General features: G+C 61.9%; 2 protein-coding genes across 2 annotated transcripts in view; one reads left to right on the forward strand and one right to left on the reverse strand.

Moving 5' to 3' along the window:
* FSTL3 (follistatin like 3) overlaps positions 1–1,680 on the forward strand; it is a gene marked incomplete at its 5' end in the record, with an annotated part of 5,714 nt that extends 4,034 nt beyond the window's left edge. Inside the window, 2 exon segments of the mRNA XM_034659996.1 lie at positions 8–302; positions 393–1,680. Coding sequence (XP_034515887.1) covers positions 8–302; positions 393–448 — 351 coding nt within the window.
* Positions 1,681–2,456: 776 nt separating this feature from the next.
* On the reverse strand, positions 2,457–7,110 carry PRSS57 (serine protease 57). Its single transcript, XM_011230201.3, has 5 exons — positions 6,926–7,110; positions 6,504–6,657; positions 5,938–6,082; positions 3,987–4,250; positions 2,457–2,867 (listed from the first exon to the last, which is right to left on the reverse strand). The coding sequence occupies exons 1-5, from the start codon at positions 7,002–7,004 to the stop codon at positions 2,640–2,642; spliced, it is 870 nt and encodes a 289-aa protein (XP_011228503.1). The 5' UTR covers positions 7,005–7,110; the 3' UTR covers positions 2,457–2,639.
* Between the last annotated feature and the right edge of the window lie 7,290 nt (positions 7,111–14,400).

The raw sequence follows: 14,400 nt of genomic DNA on the forward strand, positions 1-14,400 counted from the left end.
GGGGCGGGGCCTGAGGGAGGGGCCCGCCCGCGGCCGGACCGCGCCCCTGACCCGCCCCGGCGCCCCGCCCGCAGAGTCGTGCGCGCACGTCCTGTGCCCGCGGCCGCAGTCGTGCGTGGTGGACCAGACGGGCAGCGCTCACTGCGTGGTGTGTCGCGCGGCGCCCTGCCCCGCGCCCTCCAGCCCCGGCCAGGAGCTCTGCGGCAACAACAACGTCACCTACATGTCGTCGTGCCACCTGCGCCAGGCCACCTGCTTCCTGGGCCGCTCTATCGGCGTGCGCCATCCCGGCAGCTGTGCAGGTGCGGCGCGGAGCGGGGAGCAGCGGCGGGCGCAAGCGTCCCGCCCCTCTTCGCGCCCCCATTTCTCTCTTCGTCCCTCCCTCTCTGCAGGCACTCCTGAGCCGTCAGACGCGGGGTCCGAGGAGGAGGAGGAGAACTTCGTGTGAGCCTGTGGGGCCGGCTTGGGCCTGGCGTTCAAGGCCTCCCCGTTTTATTTATTGCCACAGCCGAGTCTAATTTATGTCCCATGGACGCTCCCCAGAGCCTGGACCGGGACCACCTGGCCCCCCCCCCCCGGGAGCCCTCTGACAATATCTTGGAAGGTTTGGGGGAAGGAAGCCTGGGAGTGTGGCTGGTGGGTGGGGCCCCCTTCCCAGGCACCATGCTGCCCAAGAGGACCCCATGCTGCTTCTGCTCTAGGGGCTAACTTAATTATCGCTACCACGGAGAGGGCTGGGGACTCACCCCTGCCGTCAATTAATGACGAAGCACCCCAGCCTTCTAGACGACAGACCGGGAGTAAGGAAGGGGTCCACAGCCTGGGTCTGTATAAATGAACCTCAGAATCTGCCCAGGCCTCCGATAGGCCAAGGAAGCAGCCACTGTCCCCAGCCCGCTCAAGAACTCCAGGGTTTACCTTCCCTCTCCCCATTTCCCTAGTGCATCCTGTGGTGGCCCCTGTAAAAGCCCAGCTTGTCTCCTGGAGTGGGCTGAGGGGTGGGGGTACTACCTGTGTCTCCTGACATGGGCCTCAGGCCAGCATCAGCCCAGAAGGGGGCATTATGTCCAGTGGTGCCCAGTGCACTTGGGGTGGGACCCGGTGGGGTGCAGGAGTTCCTGCTTACCCACTGGCCCACGGTGGGGTGTATGTGCCAGGACCCACTGCATACCCTGCCTCCCGGAGCCACGTGTCTGAGTGGCACCCCTAGTGCCTGCTGCCCCATCCTCAGGTGAGGTCCAGACCAGAACCCCTCAGTCCCACGAGACTGGTCCTGGCCAAGCCTCCAAGCCCAGTTCCCAACTGGACTCCCCTCACCGACTGGCCGGCTCAGGAGTCTTGACACCAGCCAGATGCTGGCCTTGGGCAGAGTCCCTGCTTTCTGTCTGGGCTGTTGCTTGGTGTCCCCACCCCGTGTCTGCATGTGGACCAGAGGCTGAGGCCACACGTGGGGGGCCCAGTGGGCAAGAGCCCAGCTCCCCGAGTTTGGGGAGAGGAGCACAGGGGCAGTTCTATCTTCTCCTAACCCCTCAGAAGTGCCTTACCTGTGATCCCGAGAAGTGCCCTTGAGTAATGGGTTCACCTGAGCCCCCCCACACACACACACAAGGCCACCTCCCCCAGCCTGGGGTCCTGCCTCACCAAAGAAATAAAGACTCCACTTTGGAGTGTCCAAGTCTTGGTTTGCCTCTCTCTCTGTCTGTCTCTCTCTGAGCTTCTGTGCTGCCCCCCTTTGGTAGTGGGTTACCAGCCAGGGGCCTGGGGTGCTGTTAGGATGGTGAGTGGGGGGAGACCCCTTCCTTCTATCTCTGAGCCTCAGTGTTCACCTCTGGGCAGTGGGCAGCAGCCAGGGAGACAGCTGAGGAAGGTCATGTCCAAAGCCTGGTGGGGTGGGAGAGAAAGGAAGCCTTTCTAGGGCAAGAGATGGAAGAGGGGATCAAGATGGCTTAGGGCACCCCCAAAAATCCCCCTGAAACGGAGGCCTGGCCTGGAAGGGTTGGGAGTTCAGTGACAATAGGAATAATACAGTTAATGATAATACGGCAAGAATAACACCAGCTGGGACTTACCCAAACCGTGTGACCTGCTGGGCACCATTTGCTCGAAGCACTTTTCAGAGGGCGAGAACAGACTTCACGTGGAGCCAGGCCAGCCTGAGACCCCACCCTCTCCCGGCCTTGGCTTCCCCACCTATACGTGGGTGTGGTTAGCTGGCGGCTGAAGGAGTGGCATGCCCCGTGGGGCACACTGCGTGGGCAAAGGCCAGAAGACTGCCCCGACTGTGGGCTGTGGGTTGGGGGTGGGTCAGTGTGGGGAGGTTGGTGAGGGGCCTGGGTCCTGAAGCAAGTGGCTCATGGTCACTCGGGGAGGCAGTGGCAAAGCCAGACCCTCGGCCACACTGAGGCACAAGAGAAGCCCGAAGGAACGTGGATGGAACCTGGAGATGAACCATCCTGTCTGCTTATTCAGTTAACATTTTATTTGGTCATTTTGGCCCTTTGTGTTTGGAACTGATGCCCTCTCCTACTCCACACCCCTCCCCATACATGCCAGGCTTCCCCGAGGCTTGGGGGGCCCGTGGATGACCTGCCCCGGCCATGAGATTTCCTGGGAAGGAGCCATTTGAATCGTTTGCCATCTCATTTATATACCCAGTGCTGTTGTGGCTCACGCGAGTCCTGCAGGGACTCCGTGGTCCTGGGCAGGGGGCTGGGCCGGGGCCCTCGAACCACATCCCATATCCAGTTTATGAAGGCAGACACCTGCGTGTACACATCGGGGGTCTTGGGGTCACCGCACCAGAGTCCGGAGAAGGAGACAAGGCCGTGGGCCCGGTTCCTGCACACCAGGGGCCCCCCAGAGTCAGCCTGGGGGTGGAGGGAAATCAAGGTCAGAGGTCCATCTCTGGGCCTCTTTCCCCAAAAGAGCTTCTATGAGCAAGTCTGACCAGGACTCTCCCTGCCTTGAAACCCTTCCATGGCTCCCTAGTGCTCTTCCAGCAAAAACAATACGTACAGCCTTCAGGGGCCATGAGCATCTAGCTCTCACCCACCTGTCTGCCCTCCTTGCCCTTGGTTTTGGCCCCCACCAGCCGTCCGGGCTGTTCCGGAAGTAAACCAAGCTTTCTCTAGTCTCTGGGCTTTTCCATATACTTGAGACCTGTTGCTGCCCCCATTCAACACTGCTGGTATAAATATACAGGGCTCCAGTACTTTGTACAGTAGGCGACATGCACAACTGTATGTGGCAGCCCTGAGAGACCAGCACAGCTGTACATGGCAGCCCTGAGATGGGTCTCTCTGCCTGGCATGCCTTCCCTCAGATCTCCTCAAGACTCCTTCAAATCTCAGCTCAAAAGGTGCTCTCCTCAGAGAAGCCTCCCCGAATACTCACCCTAAAATTCCTGCTTTCTCCCCTCCCCAGTCCTATCACCCCAGCTCTAATCTGGAGTCAGCTCTGACCCCATGAAGTCGGCACTATTCGTGCGGCAGTTCTGCAGATGGAGGAAGGTCCAGAGAAGCGAAGTGACTTTTTCAAGGCCACACACCTGGGAAGTGGCACAGTCTGGATTTGGACCCAGGCAGCTGGACTCCAGAAACTGTGTTTTGAATCACTACACCCTTTGCCTGGAACAAAAAATCCTCCAGGTTGAGTTTCTCCCTCAGCATCAGGGCCAGGGCTGGCATTAGTGCATACACGGTCTTAGGAGAAGGAACTCCTTGATCAAAATGTGTACTGCCCCCCTCCCGAAGACTGATTATAGACCCACAACTCTGTAGCCCTTTGTGCAGTGCACAACCTGCACAGTTGTACATGACAGCCCTGCGACCTTGGAAAATCCTTTGTCCTTCCAGGGTCTCAGGTGAGGTCTCATCCGCTCAAAGTTGAGCTGGGACTTAGTTCCCAAGCCTCTGCCCATCTCTAGCCCTCTCTGTGGGCCTCAGCTTCTGCATATGGTAGGCAGGCAGGGCGGAGACAGTACTTACGGAGCAGAAGCCACGCCGCCGGTGGTCCCCACTTTGGGTGCAGAGCATGGCAGGGCTCAGCTGGCCCCTCCAAGAGCTGTTGCAGATGTCCAGGCCCAGCACACGGACCTCGGCCTCCATCAGCCCGGGCGGCTGGTCTTCAAAGTCAGATACGGAGCCCCAGCCAGCCACCTGGCACCGCGCCCCAGGCTTGAGTGGCCTGGCGCCTCTCCGCGGCAGCTTCAGCAGCCCCACTGCTGGACCCAGGATAGCAGAGCGGTTCAGCTGCAGAGAGACCCTGAGTTAAGGTTTACCCCCAACCACACATCAGTGTTCCTGCCTTGGTTTACCCATCATGACACCTGGTCTCTTCTTGGCCTCATGGAAAGAAATCAGTAGCAGCTGTCAGGAAGACCTGCTGCTTTTGCCGTTGCAGGGCCCTGCCCATCAGGCCTCACCCCCTCAGACCAGGACTCTGGCCTTCCCAGCTGCTGGAAAGAAGTGTCCTTCTAACCAGCATCTCCCCTGCTTGTAGGTCCTCCCATGGCTCCCCACTGTTCTTGGGACAATATCTCTTGGCTCGCCATTCAGCCCTCCCTACCAGGCGGAATGCATTTACTGTCATTCTCTGGTCCCCCCATCCCACTCCCCCACCCCTTCAGGCTGGAACACCTTTCCTTTCCAGACTTCAGGTCTCAGCTTAGATGTCATCTCCTCCGGGGAGCCTTCCTAGACTCCCAGGATAGGATGGAGCCTCCTCTGGGCTCCCACGTGCCCCTGTCAGGGCCATTTTACTCAGCTGCCATCCTGTTGGACTGGAGGCTCTAAGGGGACCAGCCCTGGGGCTGTTTGTTCATGGCTATATCCCCAGTGCTCAGTGCACAGCTGACGCTCAATCAATGTTTATGGAATGAATGACTCGGGCCCCCAGTTTTGGTACTCACTCCCTAGCCTTGGCCATGCCCCTGACCATACCCCAGCGTCGGTTTCCCCAGCTGCATAATGGGATGTGTGAGCTGAGGGTTCCAGGTTTTGGGGTTTCACAGATGAGGAAATCCACACGCGAGCTTTGGCTGCTGACACTTGCTGCCCCCTTCTCATTTTGCCCAGAGAACACTGCAAAGCTCTCTTGTTCCCAGAGACCTGTTTCTGTCATGTTGAGTGTCCCTCTATTTTGACTTTTCTCCACATTTGGAGAGCAGGTTTGAGGTGTTTTCCCTTTAAAACGGAGGTCCTGGGGTGCCTGGAATTGAATTTGGGGCACCTGAGTGGGAGATGTGGGGGGCGGCCCCCAAGCAGGAGGGGGCCATGGGAGGTGCGAATGGATGCACCCTGTGTGGGCAGGGAGGGAAGCTCACATTTATGGGAGGAGCTGCTTCCTGCCCAGAAACCCCACAAAGGGCCTGGGGGGCAGGGATTGGAGTATCTGATGCCCTGGGGTCTCATCTGTTCTGAACATCGAGGCCTGCTGTGGGCCATAAATGGCCACAGGAGAGAAAAATCCCTGTCCTCCCAGTCTGAAGGAGGAGGCAGTGAGCAATGGTGAAGAAGCAAATGTTTTCAGGGGTGCTGGACCCAAGAAAGGTGGGACAGAGGGAAGGGATGGGGAGATGGTGGGGGCGGGGGCAGCTGGCAGAGGGGCCTCCTGAAAAGGGGACATTTGAGAGAAGACTTGAAAGAGTTGAGGGAGGGAGAAAGTCATGCAGTGTCTGCGGGCATGATTCCCTGGAGAGAGCCATAGCCAGTGCAAAGGCCCGGGGGTTCGAGCATGCTGGGAATGCTGACGGCTCAGTCCACCCTGAGTGGGGGCTGAGGAGAGAGTGTGGGAGGCATGGAGGGCAGAGAAGGGACGTGACCTGACTTGGGTGCTCACGGGATCCTTCCAGCTGTTTTTCAAACATGTCAGTCAGGCCATCGTGGAGGTGGCCGTGGACAGGCCAGACCTGCGTCCAGTGTCCCCCCCCCAGCTCACCTGCAGCAGACAGATGTCATTGGCGTGAGTGGCGGGCTGGTAGTCCGGGTGCCTGATGACGGCTGAGACGCCAAACACCTGCTGGGCAGGCTCTGGAGCACGCAGGACGTGAGCCCCCAGCACCACCAGGCCCGTTCGGGGGTCCCTGCGGGCGGAGGGGGGCTTGAGAGCGGGACGGGGGCCTTGGTCTCCCCCGTCTGCGGAATGGGGGTGCAGCAGCGCATCTGATCCTGACGAGAGCCCCGCGATCCTGCTCACGTTCATCTCCGTTCCCGCTTCGATTACGATATTCACCCAGATGGTCGGAACAGGAACGGTACTCGGTATTGTAACGAGGCGTTCGGAGCGGACGGAACACTGTATCTGTAATTCCCACCTCCGCTGTGGTGGGACCTGCGACACTTTCAGCATTAATGTCCGTGGCTCTTCAACAAGGTCCTCGGGACGGACGCAGGGCCACGCCTCACACACCGACCCCCACCTGCTGTCGGTAAACCGCCCCCTCTGGGAGGTGGGGGCTGGGGCCTGAGTGGCAGTGGCAGGGGTGGTCCCCGGCCTGGGCTCACCTGTGGCTGAAGCAGTGGGCCGCGGAGACCACCCAGCGGGCGCGGAGCAGGAAGCCCCCACAGTGGTGCTGGCCCTCGAACTTCACAGACGCCATGTAAGGCCGGGAGTGGGGCGTCACCTCGTGGCCCCCGATGATCCGGGCGCCCCAGGAGCCTGAGGCAGGGTGGGACTGCGTCAGCATGGGGCAGGAGGGAGGCTGGTGGGAACGACGGTTCAGGCACCTGCTGGGGCGGGGTCGGGCGCGGGCCAGCAGGTCAATGTGGGCTGGAGGCGAGGAACCCAGGGGAGGTCCCTGAGTGAGCTGGGAGGGGTCTGGACCCCAGAAAACCTGGGCCTGGGCCTCCACCCGGGCCTCCAGGCCCAGCGACAAGCGGGGCAGCGACCCAGAGGGCTGAGCCGCACACAGGTCGGGGGCTCTCACCTGCAGGCCTCGTCGGCAGCATGACGACCACAGCTACGGTCAGCAGCAGGCGACCCAGTGCCCACCCCCCAGGAGCCATGGCTGTCGCAAGCTGGAGGCTCCCTCCAGAGCTCTGCAGGACAAAGAACCCCCCTCCACCCAACGGCCCGGGAAGGGGGAACCTGGCTGCGGCCTGTGGTCGGAGGTCAGCCAGGCCCTGCCAGCAACGCCCACTTCTGCACTGTTGATTCCGAGAAGTCTGATGACTCCACTGCCACAAGAGGCCAGGAAACAGGGCAGTGAGGGGAGGAGCAGGCGGCTCGGGGGGCTGCCTGCCTGGGGCAAAGCCTGGCTCTGCCGGCCCTGTGACCCCCGCGGTCAGGTTCCCTCTCTGTGCCTCCGTTTACCCAGCATCTGCCCACTGCCCATGTGCAGGGAGCTTCCTGCGGCACTCAGTCCAGAGCCGACATGCACAGGGCCCACGGCTGCCTCCTGGGGGTGTAGGTGCTGGCTCTCCAGTTGGACGGGTCTGGCCCAGCGCTGCCTACCCCCCATCTGCAGCCCCAGCACAGACCTCAGGGCTGTGAGGACAAGATGGGCCTGTGATTGTTGCTGCCTCTGGTGCATTTATCGAGTGCCTACTGTATACCAGCCTCGGGCAGGAGCCAGAGGTGAGAGGGTGACAGTGACACAGCCCCCCCATGGGGCTCACGTTCTGCAGGGTCGGGGGTGTAGATCTGGAGATTGGGGCAGCGGCTAAAGCTCGGTTCTGGTGACCGGAGAATGCAGAGATGGACAGGGGTCACTCAGGCCCACGAGACAGAGGCTTCCGCGGGCTCAGGGGCAGCGTGCGAGTGGCAGGGCCTTGGGAAGCCTCCGGGACACACGTCGCCTTGCAGAGGCTCTGCTGAGACCAGAGCTCTGGCTCTGCCCCACCTGTCGGGACCGCTGAGCACGACCCGGGACCCAGAGGTGGAGACGTGGGTGTGGGCGTCCGCACAGTGTGCAGGACCGGACAGAAGAGGGTGGCTGGGTGTTGGGGTGGAAGAACTGAGGCATGGGGACCGGTGTTTCCACCCAGAGGGTGGGGCTGCAGGGTGCCAGGCTCACCCTGTACACACCTCGCAGTCCCTGGGGCCAGCGGAGGTTCAGAGCACGTCTCCCACGATGGCCCCTCGCCAGGTGCGCAGCAGGCATCCGGGCCCGGATGAGCATGGATGTTCGCGGTGGCCTCCACCAGCGCTGCTGGGGGGTCGTGGCGGCCTGTGGTGCTGTGCCAGCTGGTCACCTGACATTGTGACCCTGGGCACGTGGGGGACAGGGTGTCCAACCTGGCAAGGGTGTGGGGCAGATGGAGAGGCGAGCTGAGGGGGGGCTGGAGGTGGGGAGAGACTCCTGGGGGCAGAGGGGGAGGGAGACCGGGAAATAGCAGGAATGGCGGCACTGAGGACGCGGCACGTGGCCGCCACCGCGCTCTCCGGACTTTGTCCTGAGCCCCTCTCTGGGAGTGGGCTCGTGCACCCTCCCTCCAAGGCACCTTCCCATGTCCACCTGCCTGGCCTCCCTGAGGCGCCGGAGGCAGTGGCCGTCCAGCTGGGCAGCACAAAGCGGTGTTGGGAGGCTGCCGAGTGGGTTCGGGTATCTGTGTGAACCCCCACCACCACACCGAGGGCACTGAGGTTCCTGTTTTGGAGCGAGCGGGGTTGGGGCGCTAAGGCTGGAGCACTCCAGACCTGCAGCCCGCCCCCAGCCCTTCTTTGGCCCCAGCCCCTCACCTGGCCACCCCACGAAGGGCCTCAGAGGGGCATCACCTCATGGCCCCCTACCATCCCACCTCCCAGGGTCCCTGTGGGGCAAGGCCATATGCGTGAGGAGCCTGTGACCACACCCCCAAATGCTTCCCAGCCTCCCACTTGCCTGCCATGTCCAGTGTGACGCATCACCACACACCGATTCTCTGACAGTTCTGGGCTCAGAAGTCCTAAAACCCAGGGGCGGGCAGAGCTGGACCCCCGGCGCCCCAGGGAGACCCGGCTCCTGCCTCTTCCTGGCCCTCGGCCCCTCCTCCATCCTCACCGCCCGCAGTGCGGGGTCTGCCCGTCTCTGGGACTCCCACCCTCTGCCGCCCTCTCTTGAGGACCTCGTGAGGACGCCAGGCCCCCTAGGAACCCAGGGTCGCCCCCACCTCGGGCCCTTGACAGGGTCCCCTCTGCCGCATGAGTGGACACCTCCCAGGTTCTGGGACCAGGACGGGGACGTCTTTGGGGCCATATTTAGCCCACGCTAGTTCCATATCTCATTAGATCGCTGTGCGTTATCAACCCCATTTTATAGACGAGGCCCAGAGCCTTGACGGCAGCAGAGCTGGGTGGAACAGGCGGTCTCGGAGGCAGCCGGCCCAGCCAGCATGCCAACCTCCCGTTTCTAGCCCAGTGAGGCCCGGGTAATAAGTGAATGTCATTCTAAGCCGCTGTGTCCGTGGGGACAGGTCAGAGCAGTGGGAGGAGCCACCATGACCCGGAGAACCTGCAAGGAAGAGACTGCAAGGTCCATGTGACAGCTGTCTCTGCTCGGGTCGGACTGCGTGGGGCCACCCACAGCCCAGCTGCTGCTGGCGGGGGATGTTTCTTTGGGGGACCATTTGGGGGCTCTGTCTGCTCTGGGCCACTGGGGCTGTCCCAGGCCAAACTCCCCTGGGGGCTGGCATGAGTGTTACCCCAAGATGCAGGGGTCCCAGAGCCACCCGGGGATGTCAGTGTTCTTTCTATCCCCGTGACCGATGGAGAAATTGATACACTGAGAGGGTCAGTGGCTTGGCCGCGGTTACACATCGAGGGAACGATGAGGCCGGGCTTGCAGCCTCAAGACTGCCCCGTTGTCTCTGCGAAAGGCTGGTTCTGCCCACAGCCAGGCCCATTTCCTGCCCATCGGGGGAACGCTTGTGAAACAGATAACCGTCCTTCCTGGCCTCGAACAACCAAGCTCCCCAAAGCCCTGAGGAGCGGGCTGGGGGTCGGCGTTTCCATTTCCCAGACTGAGGCCCAGAGAGGGGAGCCTGACTTGTCTGGGATGCACAGCAGAGAGTCTGCAACCCAGAACTCTGGACTCGGGTCCTTGAAGAGTCTTCCCATGGAGGATTTGGGAGGCTTTCCCGGTCGGAGCCGACTCAGCCACAGTAATGGTGGTGACGGCGACGGTGACAATGAGAGCTCCCTTTACTGAACGCTTACTTTTCTCACTCATTTGTTGTGGCTCTTTACGTGTCGAGGAGTTTAACTCAGGGTCATATGACTTTGTTTTTCCAAGCGACTATCAGGTGCAGAGGACACAGCCTCCCCGGGAGCGCACTGGGATTCTGATGATGGGCAGATGGGACCCAAAGCTGACTCAGCCAGAGCTGCTGGCTTCATGAGACTGCGAATGGTCCCGTCTCCCTTACCTGTGAAGGCTTGGGCTCCCAGGGCCATAGCACAGGCCGGGAGGACAGCAGAGGTCATGGCTCCTGGCACGCGGCTCCATGCAGGGCCTGACCTGAGCTGGGCCTGTGGTTCGGGGCCATGAAGCTGGGGAGCCTCTTGCTTCTGGCTCACCCCTTCCCGGCCCCTTTAGGAGGCTTGTGACATTTGAAGTTACCGCACCATGGGTTCGTGAGGGGCTGGCCCAGGTGGGGGTGCAGGGGTCCCAGTGGGAGCCGGAAGGGGGTGGACCGAGGCTCTGGGCCATCTCAGCAGCCGCTAGGGGTAGAAGGGCCCACAGCAGCACTGAGGCTTGGGATCTGGAGATGCTTAGAACAGGCCCCGGCCTCGGCAGGCATCCCTCGGTGGCCGTTCTGTTTAACCCACGCACTTTATTTCTCTCACTTAATTTAACGAGTGTTCCAAGGAAATAACTTCTCATTTCTTGAAGCGGACGACAGGCTGCCTCAGGAGTACAGCCCCCCCCCGCCCCAGACGTTCTGTATCCCACCAGCCCTCTCTGGACTCCGAGCCCTGGCGAGTGTGTGGCTGCCGTGCGCCTGTCTGCCTCTCATAGACTCTCCCCTGGCCCCACACCCAGAAGCCTGGCAGAGAGCTGAGGAAGGAGTGTGCAGGAGTGAGCACCTCGTACACAGGGAACCAGTGGGTAAACTGAGGCTGGGGGGGCCGGAGCCCCACCACCTCTGCCCACCTTGTCTGCCCTCACCGCTCCAGGTTTCCTCCCGGGGAGGGCACTGGGGGAAGCAGCTTGGCCACTATTGGGGTCCCCAGAGCCACCCCACATCTGGGGAACGGGTGACTCTGGGGCATCTCTGAGAGTGTCAGAAAAGGATCAGCAAGGGGCAGAATGCCGGGGGTGCCCCTTGCAGAGTCCCCATGTGCCCATCTGCAAATGGCACTGGTGCCCTCCTCCCCACGGTAAAGTCAAAGTGGACCTTGGGAAACCACTCATCCTGTGGGTGTTTATTGAGCACCAAGTCTGTGCCTGGGTGGACCAGATGGACGACATCGTCTGCCAGAAGTGTTAATGGGAAAAGGGTGGTCAGAGAAGGACAGGGAAGGGGATAGGGCTTTAAAATAGGGAACCCGGGAGACCCAGTAACAATGGGCGAGCGGGGAGGTGCTCCTGGAGGCGGGCACAGTGGGTGCTGACGCAGGGTGTCTGGATGTGGTGTGGGGGAGGTGAAGGGAGGGCCAGGCTTGGCAGGGCTCAGCTGGACCTGGGAGCTAGGCTTCAGGGCCCTAGGGAGCCGCAGCAGGTGTCTAACGCGGACAGATTAGGGCAGAGCTCTCTACTGAGAGCCCCGTGCGCACAGGAAGCAGGGAGACCCGGGAAGCGGGAAGCGGCGGGGCTTGGGGCGGGGCGGCACGGACACAAGGCCTGAGCTGGGGTCCGAGCTGGGGGAAGCGAGCGCGCCTCTGACTCAGGCACAAAGGAGGAGGAGACTTTGAGGGGCGAGAGCCCCCTGAAGTCCCAGGACCCCAGAGGATGTCCGGGGCGACAGGAGCTCTGGGCAAGGCAGGGGGTACCGGGCGGAGCCCCAGGGGTGGCCACGCCCAAAATGAGCAGAGGTGGCCAAGGAAGGGGGAGGGGAGGAATGTCGTGATGGAAACCGTGGGTGCACGTGGCCCAGGGAGGGGCGGGCCGAGGGTACAGTGACCCCTTCCCCAGACTGGGCTGGGGGCGGCAGGGCACTGAGCGGAGAGGAGGGGAGAGGGGAGAAAGTTCAGCTCTGGCCACCCCCGCCCCCCATACGTCCGGTCCCGGCCCACCTCCCGGCCCTTGCCTGCCCCCCTCTGCCACCTGGGATGCCTGCCCAGCATCTCTGCCCTGCCCCGTGTCCCCATCTCCTGTGGCGCCACCTCCAGGCTGGTCCCCCGGAAGCGGCTGCCTGTGCACCTGAGACTGTGGGTGTTGGAATCCGTGTTCAGGACCCTGAGAGGACTTTGCTTCTGATCTGAGGGAGGCGGGCACCCTGGGAAGTTTAGGGCCGGGAAGGGCCGGGAATATGGGGATGGGGACCATGGCTCCCATCAACCCCTCCCCACCAGTACACTCTGCTCCTCTCCCTCTGGTTCTTGCACAAAATGCACCACCAACCCCTCAAACCTCACATCATTCCTCTCGTAGAGCAAAAACGCCCGTCTCCTGGGACGAGGCTTCTGCGTGCCTGGCACCCAACAGGCCCAGAGCACCCTAGGTGCTGGAGAAACCTATTCCAGCTTCATGGACTTGGTGGTGGAGGGGCAGTAATGAAACCACCCCCAGCCCGCTTTTGCTGGGCACCTAGTGCAGGGCCCAACCTGGCCCAGCACCTGTTTCGTGAGCAAAGTTTTATTGGCACGCAGCCGCAGGGATGCGCTGTGTACTGCCTCTGGCCGCTTTGACACTGCAATGGCAGAGCTGATCCCTTGCGACAGGGATAGTCGCAATGCTGAAAATATTTACTATCTGGCCCTCTACGGAAAAAGTGCCAAACCCTGAGCCTGCGTGCTGGGCACTCTTCCAAGCCTTTGTGTATATTCCCTCCATTAACGCTCCAGCAGCCCTAGGAGGGAGGGGAAGTAAGCCCAGAGAGGTTAAGAAACAGACCTGCGGCACACAGGCTGTGTGCAGCTGGGACTCAACCCAGGGCGCCTGACGCTTTTCGAGGCTCTTCTGTTTGTTCACGGCTTGTGACTTCACAAGCTGTGCTGGTGCTGCCGATGTGTACATCCGCCGCACAGAGGGAGAGGCGAAGACCCTCCCCATTCAGGGCTCATTCGAGGCTGCTTCCCTCTACGCACACACCCCTTTACCGAGCACCTGCTGGATGGAGGGAAGAATCTACTTCCCCCCACTTCAGACCCCATATGTGTTCAGGGCCAGGGGCTAGTGCTCTCGTAAGAACCCGGGAGGTCAGGGCCATGGTCTGCATGTTGGTGGGGACAGGTCCTGCCTCACTCCTGGCCTTCAGGGTCCACCTAGTGACACTTGCAGCATGAAGGACTCAGGATAGACTACAAGGAACCAGGGTGGCAGCAGAGCATTTGGTTGTCTCTTTGAGCTGACTGCCTGCTGCCCACATCATCTTGCCCAAGTCCCCCCAGGCTGGGAAGCGCCACTGCTAGCCCAGGCTGGGCCTCACACTGAACCCCAACGTGGGTGTCCAGATGTCCACCCAGTGTCACCCTTGTCATCCCTCCAACCCGGTCCTCGTCAGCATGTCCTTCCGGGGGCTCCCGAGGAGACAGGGGGACTCTAATACCTGTCATCCCACACCCCGTCTGGTGGTGGCAGTCCTGTTGGCTCCCCTTTCAAGATCTGTCCAGAATCCACCTGCCTCTCACCCTGGTTCAGTCTCCACCCTGTCCCTGGGGGTCCTCTTCTCAGCCTCCAAGCCTCCCCTCTTTGCTGTCCTTAATCCACTCCCCACCTGGCAGCGAGAAGGGCCTTCACAAAAATAAACAGGCTGATCCCTCTCCTGCTCCAAACTGCACTATGGCTCCCCAGTGCCCTCGGGACAGAGTCTGCGTCCCGTGGGCTCTCTCCGCTGCCCCTTCACTCACTGTGGCCACAGGGGCCTGCAGTGTGGCCACGGGAGCTGTGGGCCGGATTAAATTTCCCGCCCTCCTCCAACCACAGGACAGGGCCCAGCGCTTGGCAAACGCGGTGCTCCTCCAAAGGGTCTGGCTCAGTCCCACCACCAGACCCCTGCACGGGCCAGTGCCCTCCACCTGGACGCTCTTCTTCGAGATGGCCCCATAAAGGGTTTCTCCGCGAGTCTCAGCTTGCAGTAGACACGTCAGGTGCTCGGAGCAGCCTCCTGGCCACCCCCTCCTCGGGTCCCAGACGTCCTTCTCTCGGGCTGTGTGTCCCCCTCGGCGCTCCCTCCGCACCGCGAGCTGGGTAGGGGGGGGACCTCGCCTCCACAGGCCCTGAGCGGCGGCTGCTCAGGGACGCGGGATGCACGACGCGGGCGTCCGGCGGGCGCGCGGCGGGGGACCCCGGGCGCCGCGCTGGGGGCGCTGCCCGGCGGG

The sequence above is a fragment of the Ailuropoda melanoleuca genome, chromosome 4, assembly GCF_002007445.2.
Source record: "Ailuropoda melanoleuca isolate Jingjing chromosome 4, ASM200744v2, whole genome shotgun sequence".
NCBI lineage: Eukaryota > Metazoa > Chordata > Mammalia > Carnivora > Ursidae > Ailuropoda > Ailuropoda melanoleuca.